General features: G+C 44.2%; 1 protein-coding gene across 1 annotated transcript; it reads left to right on the forward strand.

Annotated features, from left to right (window-relative positions):
• The first annotated feature begins 9074 nt into the window (after positions 1 to 9074).
• On the forward strand, positions 9075 to 11645 carry LOC123411525 (protein transport protein SFT2-like). Its single transcript, XM_045104491.1, has 4 exons — positions 9075 to 9342; positions 9946 to 10213; positions 10906 to 11010; positions 11256 to 11645. The coding sequence occupies exons 1-4, from the start codon at positions 9143 to 9145 to the stop codon at positions 11364 to 11366; spliced, it is 684 nt and encodes a 227-aa protein (XP_044960426.1). The 5' UTR covers positions 9075 to 9142; the 3' UTR covers positions 11367 to 11645.
• The last annotated feature ends 600 nt before the right edge of the window (positions 11646 to 12245 follow it).

A 12245-nucleotide genomic window follows, 5' to 3' on the forward strand; every position in this document is an offset into this window, starting at 1 on the left:
TATAAGAACCAATTATAGAGCACCTCTGTCATTTTTATGCTTTGCTTTTGATTGATATTGAGTATGACTATGACTGGATCTTCGTTGCTATGAATTACAATGTTTAGTCAGCCCTTGATATTTGAAAGTGCTCTGCATTTATGTTTTGCGGTCTCAGAAAGAGCTAGCGAGATACCACCTATTCATATTGCTTCATGCTTGTTTTGATTGAATTGTTGGTATCTGAAACTCATTATTATTTGCTCGCTAGCTGATTATGCCATTGATATTAGTTTACCGTGAGACCTTTGTGTCACTTGCTTATGTGGTTAACTTGTGATCTTGCTGAAATTTTGGTTATGAGTTAGACATAGTTGCAACAACAAGATCAAACAGAGTTTGTCAAAGTTTTTCTTTCTCTTTCAGTTTGTCAACTGAGTTGCTTGAGGACAAGCAAGGTTTTAAGCTTGGGGGAGTTGATACGTCTCCATCGTATCTACTTTTCCAAACTCTTTTGCCCTTGTTTTGGACTCTAATTTGCATGATTTGAATGGAACTAACCCGGACTGACGTTGTTTTCAGCAGAATTGTCATGGTGTTGTTTTTATGCAGAAATGAAAGTTCTCGGAATGTCCTGAAAATATACGGAGAATATTTCTGGAAAATATGAAAAATACCTGCGGAAAGATCCACCGGAGGGGACGGGCCACTGGGCCACAAGCCCTGTAGCCGCGGCCTCCCCCCTGGCCGCGGCTACCAGGCTTGTGGGGCCCACGTGGCTCTGCCGCCCCAGTTCCAGCGCTATTTATTCCCTTTCGTCCCGGAAAAAATCAGGAGAGAAGAGTTCATCGCGTTTCACGATCCAGAGGCGCCGCCACATCCCGTTCTTGCCCTGGAGGGCAGATCTGGAGTCCGTTTTGGGCTGTAAATCAAGGAGATCGTCGCCATCGTCATCATCAACCTTCTTCCCTCTCCAATTCCATGAAACTCTTCATCGTTCGTGAGTAATCTATTCGTTGGCTCGTTGGGCGGTGATGAGTAGGATGAGATCTATCATGTAATCGAGTTAGTTTTGACGGGGATTGATCCCTAGTATCCACTATGTTCTGAGATTGATGTTGCTACTACTTTGCCATGCTTAATGCTTGTCACTAGGGCCCGAGTGTCATGAATTCAGATCTGAAATTATTATGTTGTCGCCAATATATGTGTGTTTTAGATCCGATCTTGCAAGTTGTAGTTACCTACTATGTGTTATGATCCGGCAACCCCGGAGTGACAATAACCGGAACCACTCCCGGTGATGACCATAGTTTGAGGAGTTCATGTGTTCACCAAGTGCTAATGCGTTGGTCCGATTCTTTATTAAAAGGAGAACCTTAATATCCCGTAGTATCCATTTGGACCCCGCTGCCACGGGAGGGATGGACAATAGATGTCATGCAAGTTCTTTTCCCTAAGCACGTATGACTACACACGGAATGCATGCCTACATCACATTGACGAGCGGGAGCTAGCCACATATCTCTTCGTGTTATAATTGTTGCATGATGAATGTCATCCAACAAATCATCGATCCATTGCCTACGAGTTTGTCCCACTGCTACTGTTACTTGCTTTGCTCTACTGATGTTACTATTGTTGCTGCTACTGTTACTTGCTTTGTCCTGCTGCTGCTGCCGCTACTGTTGCTACTACTGTTACTTGTTGTTGCTATTACTTGCTACTGTTGCTACTTGCTACTGCTGTCACTACTATTGTTCCTTGCCACTGCTGTTACTCGTTACCCTGCTGCTACCTGCTACAATACTTTTCTGGCGCCATTGATACTTCAATTAGGAATAATTTGTCGTCAACAGATTCTTTCCTAGCACCGCTGCTATCATACTACCTTTGCTGCTTATACCCTGCTTGCAGATACTAATCTTTCAGGTGTGGTTGAGCCGACAACTCAACTGCTAATACTGGAGAATATCCTTTCACTCCCATCGTGTCGAACCAACAAATTTGGGTTGAATACTCTACCCTCGAAAACTGTCGCGATCCCACACGCTGGTGGGCCATTGCAAGACAATTGCTAATTGTTGAGCAACTAGAAGCACAGTTCATGACGGATCTTGGAGTTGTGCCGAGCGCACTAAATCCAATAACTCTGTTCTGTGACAACACTGGTGCCATTGCTCTAGCCAAGGAACCAAGGTTTCACAAGAAGACCAGACACATCAAATGACGCTTCAACCTGATCCGCGACTATGTCAAAGGAGAGGACGTAAATATTTGCAAAGTGCACATGGATCTGAATGTTGCAGATCCGCTGACTAAACCTCTTCCATGAGAAAATCATGATCAACACCAGAACTGTATGGGTGTTAGATTCATTCCAATGTAAATCACATAGCAATGTGAGACTAGATTATTGACTCTAGTGCAAGTGGGAGACTGTTGGAAATATGCCCTAGAGGCAATAATTAAATAGTTATTATTATATTTCCTGTTTCAAGATAATCGTTTATTATCCATGCTATAATTGTATTGAATGAAAACATAAATGCATGTGTGGATATATAGACAAAACTATGTCCCTAGTAAGCCTCTAGTTGACTAGCGAGTTGATCAAGGATGGTTAAGGTTTTCTGACCATATACAGGCGTTGTCACTTGATGACTGGATCACATCATTGGGAGAATGATGTGATGGACAAGACCCAAACTATAAACATAGCATGTGTCCGTGTCATTTTGTTGATATCGCTTTCTGCGTGTCAAGTATTCATTCCTATGACCATGAGATCATGTAACTCACTGACACCGGAGGAATACCTTGTGTGTATCGAACATCGCAACGTTATTGGGTGACTATAAAGGTGCTCTATACGTATCTCCAAAGGTGTCCGTTGAGTTAGCATGGATCAAGACTGGGATTTGTCACTCCGTGTGACGGAGAGGTATCTCGGGGCCCACTTGATAATACAACATCACATACTAGCCTTGCAAGCAATGTGACTAAAGTGTTAGTCACGGGATCTTGTATTACGGAATGAGTAAAGAGACTTGACGGTAACGAGATTGAAATAGGTATAGGGATACCGACGATCAAATCTAGGGCAAGTAACATACTGAAGGACAAAGGGAATGGTATACGAGATTTCGGGCATTGCCGGCAGTGTACCGGGACTAACGAATGGGTTCCAGGTTTTTACCGGGAGGGGCCACCCACCCAGGAGAGAACCTAATAGGCCCATGGATGGTGCACCAGCCCTTTGTGGGCTGGTGAGGCCAGCCCAATAGGACTAATTCGGCCAAGAGAAAAAATCAAAGGAGAAAAAAAGAGGAGGTGGGAAGGAAGGAAGGGACTCCTCCTTCCAAACCGAATTGGAGTAGGAGTCCCTCCTCCTCCACTCGGCCGACGCCCTTGGGGCTTCCTTGAGCCTCAAGGCTAGCCCCTCCCCTCCTCCTATATATAATAGAGGTTTTAGGGTTTTTGAGACACAACTTTGCCACGTGCAACCCTAAACCTCTACTTCGTAGTTCTTCCTCTAGATCGGATTTCTGCGGAGCTCGGGCGGAGCCCTGCAGGAATAGATCATCACCATCACCGGCGCGCCGTAGCACTGTCGGAGAACTGTCTCTCTTGCTGGATCAAGAAGGCGGAGATCGTCATCGAGCTGTATGTGCGATGAACGCGGAGGTGTCGTCCGTTTCGGGGCGGATCGTGGGACGACGGTGATTTGAATCACGAAGCTGTTCCACTACATCAACCGCGTTTCTTAACGCTTCCCGCTTAGCGATCTACAAGGGTATGTGGATCTGATCTCCCTCTCATAGATGAACATCACCATGATAGGTCTTCGTGTGCGTAGGAATTTTTTTGTTTCCCATGCAACGTTCCCCAACACGCGGCGTGGTGGCCGGTGGGATGCAGCGTGAGAGCGCTGGCTGGGGGCTGCAAGGTGAGGTTCGACGCCGAGAGGGCATGGGAGGGCACGGCCAGCGCCGGGGTTTCACCGGAGGGGGCAGGGATGCTCGCCGGAGGGAGGGAAAGGTGAGGTGAGAGGGGCGGAGTGCTCACGAGCATTGTCGAGGTATGCCGGCGAGGCTCGAGGAGGTCGCTCAAGAGGAGGCCGAGGAGGACGGCGGTGGGGTCCGGCGGGGACCGATGCGGCGCGATGCCGATTAGCTCTGGCCAAGTGGGCGATCTATAGAGGGAGGGGCCACCGCCGGTTTTGTTTGGTGAGGAGGGGGAGGGGGAGTGGGGGAGAGAACCGGTTAGGTTAGTGGGGTGGGTTTTTTTATACCCCCGGAGGTGAGGGGTGAGGTGGGCCACCTGGAGGGGGCGGCTGGGCCGGTCTGACCGGGTGGTGGCCAGCTCGGCCGAGGCCCGGAGGGGGGGTTTCTTATCTTTTATTTGTTTTTTTGCTTTTATTTATTTTAGTGAGTAAATTATTTTGTAAAAATATGCCACTTGGCCTAACATTCATTTTGCAATTTATTGCACTGTCACAAAATGTTTGGGACCCATTTAGAATTTATTTATAATTGATTAAAATAAAAGGGCATTTAATTAATGAATTGGCATGTGTTAATATTTACTTTGAGGCAAGAGAATACATGATAAAATATGGATTCATATTTCATAATTATCATGTGAATATTTGCAATCCAACCATGATTTTTATTTACAGATTTGCAAAACTTTTAAATCCACTTTTCAAACAAATTTGAACTGTAAATAAAAATCAATTAGGATTTGATTCCCAAGGCGATCACACATGGATAAGAAAAATATATTAGCTTAATCCCAGAGGGTTACTGTAGCTTAATTACATTGATCACTCTAGCATAATTCGGGGATGTCACACCCACCTTACAGGTGCGCTTGGGCTCACCCCAGGTTGATCTTGATCATGATGGTCTATATATCTGTCGAAAACTTCACCCTAATTATTGGGTATTTTTCCACCGTCCTCACATCGTGTTTTTGAGGTGATATTTGTTTGAGTACTGACCCGAAATTGTGTCGGAAGGGTAAGTCATCTTCATCTTCATAACCTCAATCCTCACGCTGTTAGATGAGTTGTGAGTAGTCCACCCCCTGAAATATGAGTTTGCTGGTAATCTCTTCTCTTGATGTGTATAGATGATAATACAATAAACATATGAGTTGTCCTACATGATTATGCCTAATCTAATATATTTATAACAATGATGTGGGGAGGATTAATAAAAAGAGGATGGAGGAGGATAGATGGGGATAAGGTTGGGGGAGGTACTAGGATGTGTCATGTTGGCAAGAGGGTCGAACAAAGGAAGCGATCAATCGGATGAGTTGGATGGTTTTCTTTTGTTTAATGGACGTGGCTAGCGGGCGCTCGCTCGCCCGTTGATGGAATCGAGCATTGCTCCACATATGGAATGAGGAGATGATGTGTTCGACGTGGTCCACTAAAAAATGTATCTTGTCCGCATGTGTATTTATTTGGGATTCATAAATTTTTAAAAACGGTAATTTTTTATTTAAGCATCGAAATCTAGTTTCCTTTTCATAACTGGGTTTCTCGCGACGAACTCTTCAAAACTAGATCTCATATCGATAGGTTTCGTCGACCTTTTTTTGTAGGCAACTTTGGATATGATGGAGGCAACTTTAGTGCTATAGAAAAGCAATTTCATTTTTTTCCTAATACGGCTGTCTATTTGGTTGGTTCGTGTAAAAATAAAAATGTCACGCGAAACTTGAGGCACCTTTAGTACTACCTATAAACAACTTCATTGTACCATGTGTATCAATGAACTTTGCTAATATTATCAGAACTTGCTTACCATGGTTGCTCAGTTGCCTATCGTACAGGTTCAGTTGCCCATCATTGATGCCGAGTTGCCTACATTATTATGAAATTGTCCAACCATTGGTGTCCAATTACTTGTTATTGGTAATCAGTTACCTACCATTGTTATTCATTGTCTAACTTTGCAAATTAGTTACCTACAATATTATGAAGTTTCTTATCATTTTATTTCTAAGTTGCCTAAAAACACTCTGTTGTTGCCTAACGGTGATGCTCAGTTGACTGCCTTTACTATTTTAGTTGCCTACAATACATTATAAAGTTGTTCGTCGATGTTGCTAACTTTCCTATATACGAAACTAAGTTGCTTACCACACCACAAAAGTATTGTATGCAACTTAGGATAATGTTAGACTACTCACTAGTCATGGTAGGCAACTTAGGATAATGTTAGGCTACCTCGGAAAGTAAGTTTCGTATAACACTATCAACTTAGAGATGAATCTAGTTACCGTAGAATACTTGTTAGTTGTGGTATAAAACTTTGACTTTGTTATGCACTCAGGTGGCACACAAAAAATGTTAGCAACTTATGGGGTGTATTTATACAACTCTAGTGCAATCACAAGATAACTCATGTGCACTTTCACTTGGTATCTAGAAGAAACAACCATACATGGAAAAGTCTAAGTTTACCATTGATGGGCCTATTGAAGGTAAAACAAGGACAATAACTTTAAGATCGTTATGCACTTGAGTATCACACAAAAAATGTTAGCAAATTTTGGGTTGTTTTTGTGCAACTCCAATGCATTCAACAAGCAACTCATGTGTGTTTTCTATCATTATATCTGGAGATTTCAATGATTTTTGTGGGCAACTCATGCCAAAATTATGAAAAAATTGTGTAGGTTTGTGGGCAACTGTCCAATCAGCCCCCCTAATGAAACTTCTCATCTATCTTTACTTATTCAACTAGTCAACACATGCGACATAACTAGCCAACACCCATTCGCTTAGCAGCATTGGGGGCAGACTCCCCTAGAAAAGGAAGGAACACAGCTCTCATACCCATCCCCAATAGTTTCGTAATTTGGAATCATAATAGACAACTTAAATCCCACAAATATTTTTCAACAATGTAGGCAACTTTGTCCCCTTGATAGACAACTTCCATAGTATTTTAGGCAATTGAGGATGTAGGCAACTTAGAAGTCCTAGTGAACAAGTTTTGAGAATATTAGAGAAAATTAACTAGGGCACAAAATGCGGTGGAGTTGCCTATTTGTAGCACTAAAGTTGCCTCTCGTGGAAGAAAAGTTGCTTATGAAAAGTGATGTGATATTACCTACCTATGTTTCAAAGTTGTTCATTGTTGCTAATTAGTTCTCTATCATTGCTAATTAGTTGCTCTTAATGGAGTGAAATTACCTACCTTATTTGTTTTCTAACACCAATCGTAATATAGTCCACGCGTTGTGCTATGGACAACCATAACCATGGTAGATAACTTAGAAGAAATGTTTTAACTGTTTTTGCAAATCATGGATATGTGGTAATGTGGCCATGCATGTGTAATATATGTTGTATTCATAATGTGAGTTGCCTCCTTTAGAAAGATGACTCCATGTAATGCGAATTTTTCTCACCGGTGATACTCAGCTCCCTATATACGATGAAAACTTGTCTACTAAAGTTTTTAAATTATCTACGAAGTACTTGTTAGGTAAATTGACTAGTACACATGATACAAGACAAGTTGCTTCTATTTAACACTCAAGTTGCTTCATCTAGCATCATAGTTGCCTTTAAGAAGAAAATCCTCGAAACATATACATATGAGATCTAGTTCAAAAAATCTGTTCAAAAGTTATAACTTTTTAAATTTTATGAAACTGCATTTAATGCAAAAGAAACATGGATTAGCGCGTACCTACAGCCATTGTCTAGTGTGAGCACATTAATTGTTGTTTTCCATATCGTGTGTGAGATGCATGTCACTATCATGTGAACACAATCATTATCGACACACATATCATTAATCAGGAACGAACAGTAGACTAGGGATATGCTCGCTTGGTCGCGTTATTAAGTACTCCCTTTATAAACAAATATAAGAGTGTTTACATCACTAGCGTTTAGATCACTACTCTAGTGATGTAATCATGTAAATGCTCTTATATTCCTTTACGGAGGGAATATTTGGGTTGTTTTATGGGGGTTGCTAAGCGTCCATCGGCGGATGTTTAGTAAACATCCGTCACCTAGACGATCGACCGATCTACACGCACAGCCGTCCGATCCGCGCGCGGGGCTCTGGCCGGCACCCAGTAATTCCTCAAACGACGGTCGAGTTGCACAAACAATCGCTTTATTGCAAAAAAATAAACTTTAGACCCATTAATTCCTGAAACAAAGGTCGAGTTCCAGAAACAATCACTTTTTTGCAGAATTTTTCTTTCTGCAACATAGGTACTGTTGTGGAAGAAAATTTTGCTACAAAGGTCATGTTGTAGAAAACTTTTACAACAAAGGCCAGGTTGCATAATTTTTTGCAACCCCTCGTGATGCGGCTTGCCGGGTGCGAAGGGTCGGCCGACGTCGGGGGCGAGCCGCTGGCGGTGGGGGGATTGGGGGAGGGTGGGGGAGGGGAGGGCCAACCGACATCGGGGGTGGAGGGGCTGCGATGTGCGTTGGGCCGGCCGACGTCGTGGGCGAGCGGCTGGCAACGCGGTGGGTTGGGGGGTAGGGGAGGGCCGCCGACGTTGTGGCAGACAGGCTACGTCAGGGGCGAGCGGCCGCTCCGTCGCGGTGGGCGAGCGGCTGGCGATGCGGGGGTGGGGGTGGGGGTGGGCCGGCCAACGTCGTGGCGGATGGGTTGCGGCGGGAGCGACCGACGTAGGGGGCGGTGGGTCGGCCGGCATCGGGGGCGAGCGGCCGCGCTGTCGCCCTCCCAGATCCGGTAGCTGCCGCCTCCTTCCACCCGAGCGCGAGCGTGTCTAGCTTCAGGACCGTTTCTGAAACAACGCTCCAGTTTCATGAAACGGTCGCGCTAGGTCGTTGCTCGTTGGCGCGCGGGAACGATCTGATCCGTCAGATGAAGCAAGATCAACGGACGAGATGGTGGCGAAAAGATGATCCGGATCGGTCGACGGAAGGTAAGAGTTTTTCTTGTTTTATTGATTGGCGAGCAAGCTAAAAATTTAAACCCGTGAAAATTCCCGAAAGTTTAGAAATGGGCGAACGCTTTGTAGAATCGTGGGAGGAGCGGCAGCCCCTTGCAGGCTAAAACAAATCGCAAGTGTTTTTTGAGGTGAGCAAAGTAAACAGGGCACATTTCCGTGGGCTTTCTCTACTCTCTGGCGGCGTGGGCCCGAGATGCAGGCGTGGTTCTCCGGCTCTGGCCCCTCGCCCTCCTCGTCGGCGGCGTCTTCCCAGCCGCCGCCGTCTCTGCTCGCGGAATGGAACTCCTATGCCGCCGCCCGCTCCGCCGAGGAGGATGTCGGCGGAGGATTCGGGATCGACATCGAGGCCGCCGTCCGCTCCGCCAACGACCGCGTCAGCGGCACCTTCGGCGTGTAAGCAACCCCCCTCTCGTCGTCACTCCACCTCCTCCTAGGGTTTCTGCAAGTGAATCGGGATGCGGTGGATTCTCCCCAGCTAAGCTTAACTACCGGTGCCATGAATAAATTGTCAGTACCGTAGCGCTTCCCGGATCGCCTCCATGTGGATTCAGATTGCTTCGGTGCTGTTTACGCCAGAGCTACTATTGTAAAAAATAGCTTCTTAGCATTGGCCAATTAGATCCTTCTTAGCCAGCAGTGTATTTCCTCCGGTTATCGCAAAATCGTTATTGAGGATCGTTAGTCAGGACTCAGGAGCAAGTTTTTTTTTTTGCTGAATTAGTCACTTATTAGGTATATACAATCAAGGAATCTATGTTTTGAAGAAGTCACCATCGTGATTCATGTTGTTATATGTGAGCTGTTTAGAGTCATACATATGAAAGCGATTTGTTAATTGTTAGCTCTAAAGCAATTTGAAAGGCTAAACATCACCACAGCTCTTCAAGATTAACTAGAGGAACAATCGTAAAAGATGACATTGACCGAACCTCTAGTTAACCTTTCTTTTAGTTGTTTAGTTTTTTGCTGATTGCCTTGCCATTCTATTTTCTCCAGGGTATCCAAAGGAGTTAGAGGGTTGCCTGGCAGCTTCCAGTCCTCAACAAGCAGTATTCCATCTGGCAAATCTCTCATGTATTTCGGTCTTTTTCTTGCCAGTGGCATTTTCCTAGTTTTCATCGCGTTCACGATATTCCTGCCAGTCATGGTAATAATGCCTCAAAAGTTTGCGATCTGTTTCACGCTGGGATGTGCCTTCATCATTGGATCTTTCTTTGCATTGAAAGGGCCCAAGAATCAGCTCTATCATATGATTTCCAGAGAGGTATCAATTCATTTTCCTTGTCCTTAACTAAGCACCATTCGTGGGAAGCACTGTTCAACAAAACTTGTGATGTTTTCTTCTGTCTTCTGTTAATTTCTATTTTACCACAAACTGCACATATTAGATTGTTTCCATCCAATTCTCTCCTTGAAGATTTTACTTAGGTTATATTGTATATTGTAAACATTTTGCTGGGAGAGCATTTTGTACTTGTATTTTGCTAGTAACGATCAAACAATTCCTCTGCTTTGAAGAAAGTAATAAAAAAGAAAAAGAAAATACATGGTTAAATTTAGACAGTAACACAGCATGTCCTTGAGGCATCGATAATTTGACATGTTATCAAGTGAGCATCCAGTTGTGAAACATCAACGTGAAAAATGCATTGTCGATGATTTTCTGCCAATGGTTAAGCGCTTTTCTACAGAAGATCGAATGTGCGTAGTGTTTTATTGTTTTAAAATGTGTTTTTAGATGATACCATACTTTCTTTTCACAAAATAATATGCACATTTTGGGTTTTATGTATTCTCATATATCATACTTTTTTATTCCAACTGTTTATAGGGAACTTACTGGGTTGTTGATTTAATTAGTTCATATCTTATATTTTATCTATTTAACTTTTATTATATCTCGAAAATTAATATGATTTTGGTACATTTTCTGAAGCTGTTTTAATTTTTCCACAGAGGTTACCTTTCACCATTGGATTTGTTGGCAGCATGTTTGCTACCATCTATGTGTCAATGGTGCTCCATAGCTACATACTTTCTGTTTTCTTCTCTTGTCTTCAGGTGAGAATATCTCCTTTACACCCCCCAATCTCTTGTGCTGTTATCTTTTCCTTCTCTGGATGCTAGTAACAGGAACAATTTTGAAGAGAACTGTGAATTTGTATAGCATGTGAATAGGGCCATCAAACCCCCCTTAAAAGTTGCAGTTTGTGGCATCGTTTATAGAGAACTTACTGGCGTACTGAGCATTCGGTCACTTCTATTAACTTTCAAGCTAACAAAACCGTGGGTCTTCTATTTTTCAGATCCTTGCGCTGGTATACTATGCCATCTCATACTTCCCTGGTGGGTCTGCTGGAATGAAGTTTCTGTCATCTACCCTTGTGGCCTCAGTGTTGAGATGCTTCGGGCGATGAGTTCACCCGTTAGTTGCTCTCGCCCATCTGTCTCAGCCCGTGTTCAGCTCAGTGACATATTTTTGCTTTCTCTTTGACATGGAGAGAGTGCGTCAAAGATGACCCTGGAGCTTGATTGTTCACTGATATACATGCATGTCCAACTTACAGATAGTATTGATCCCATGGAAACTCTGCTCGATGAGACGCTTTGTTCATTATGGACGTGCGTGGAATCGAAATTTAACATACAGACAGATAGTCTCTGAATTTAGCAACACCGCGGCATGCCTTGCGTTCGATCTTGTATCATGTACTGCCTTGGTTACATCACATTTAGCATGCCGACTTCCGGTAAATCAGACGACGATAACACCAAAGCCCTGGACTGCATCGAAATATCCAATCTAAATATCTTCCGCATAGCGAGGCCTCAGAAAATACTGAAAACATTGTTGTAGGGTACAGCATTACACGTCGCGGTGGCGTCCCGCACTCTGTCACTCTACATACGCTGGAGACTGGACCGCATCTTGCATATCCACGGCAGGGTGGGGAAATGAAATGCTCCCATGATACCTTGGTGCCAAAGCCAGCAGGTTGATGCCATCCCTACGTTCACTCTGCATGGATAAAGTCCACATCGCCACCACCACTTGTTCAGTTTTTGGGACCTTGTCTCTCACGGTCTCGCCATAGCGTTGCGTCTACATGTGTGTGTTGTTTAGCTGCGAAAATGGTATTCCTAGTATTTTTGTCTGGCCAGCAGGCGGACGGGCGTTTGGGTGGCGCGGCTCGCCACCCCTATCCCCCAACGGGTGACGGGCGCTGCGCGAGCCAGTGGCCCCTGCATCACGGATCCCCCTCGCCCGTTCGGCATATCCTCCTCACGTCCAGGGT

The sequence above is a fragment of the Hordeum vulgare genome, chromosome 7H (assembly GCF_904849725.1).
Source record: "Hordeum vulgare subsp. vulgare chromosome 7H, MorexV3_pseudomolecules_assembly, whole genome shotgun sequence".
NCBI lineage: Eukaryota > Viridiplantae > Streptophyta > Magnoliopsida > Poales > Poaceae > Hordeum > Hordeum vulgare.

Bases quoted from the DNA above. Each gene is read 5' to 3' on its own strand.
- LOC123411525 (XM_045104491.1), top strand. From the start codon at position 9,143: ATGCAGGCGTGGTTCTCCGGCTCTGGCCCCTCGCCCTCCTCGTCGGCG. The intron at 9,343-9,945 runs GTAAGCAACCCC...TATTTTCTCCAG, and splicing joins GTCAGCGGCACCTTCGGCGT to GGTATCCAAAGGAGTTAGAG. The intron at 11,011-11,255 runs GTGAGAATATCT...TCTATTTTTCAG, and splicing joins TTTTCTTCTCTTGTCTTCAG to ATCCTTGCGCTGGTATACTA.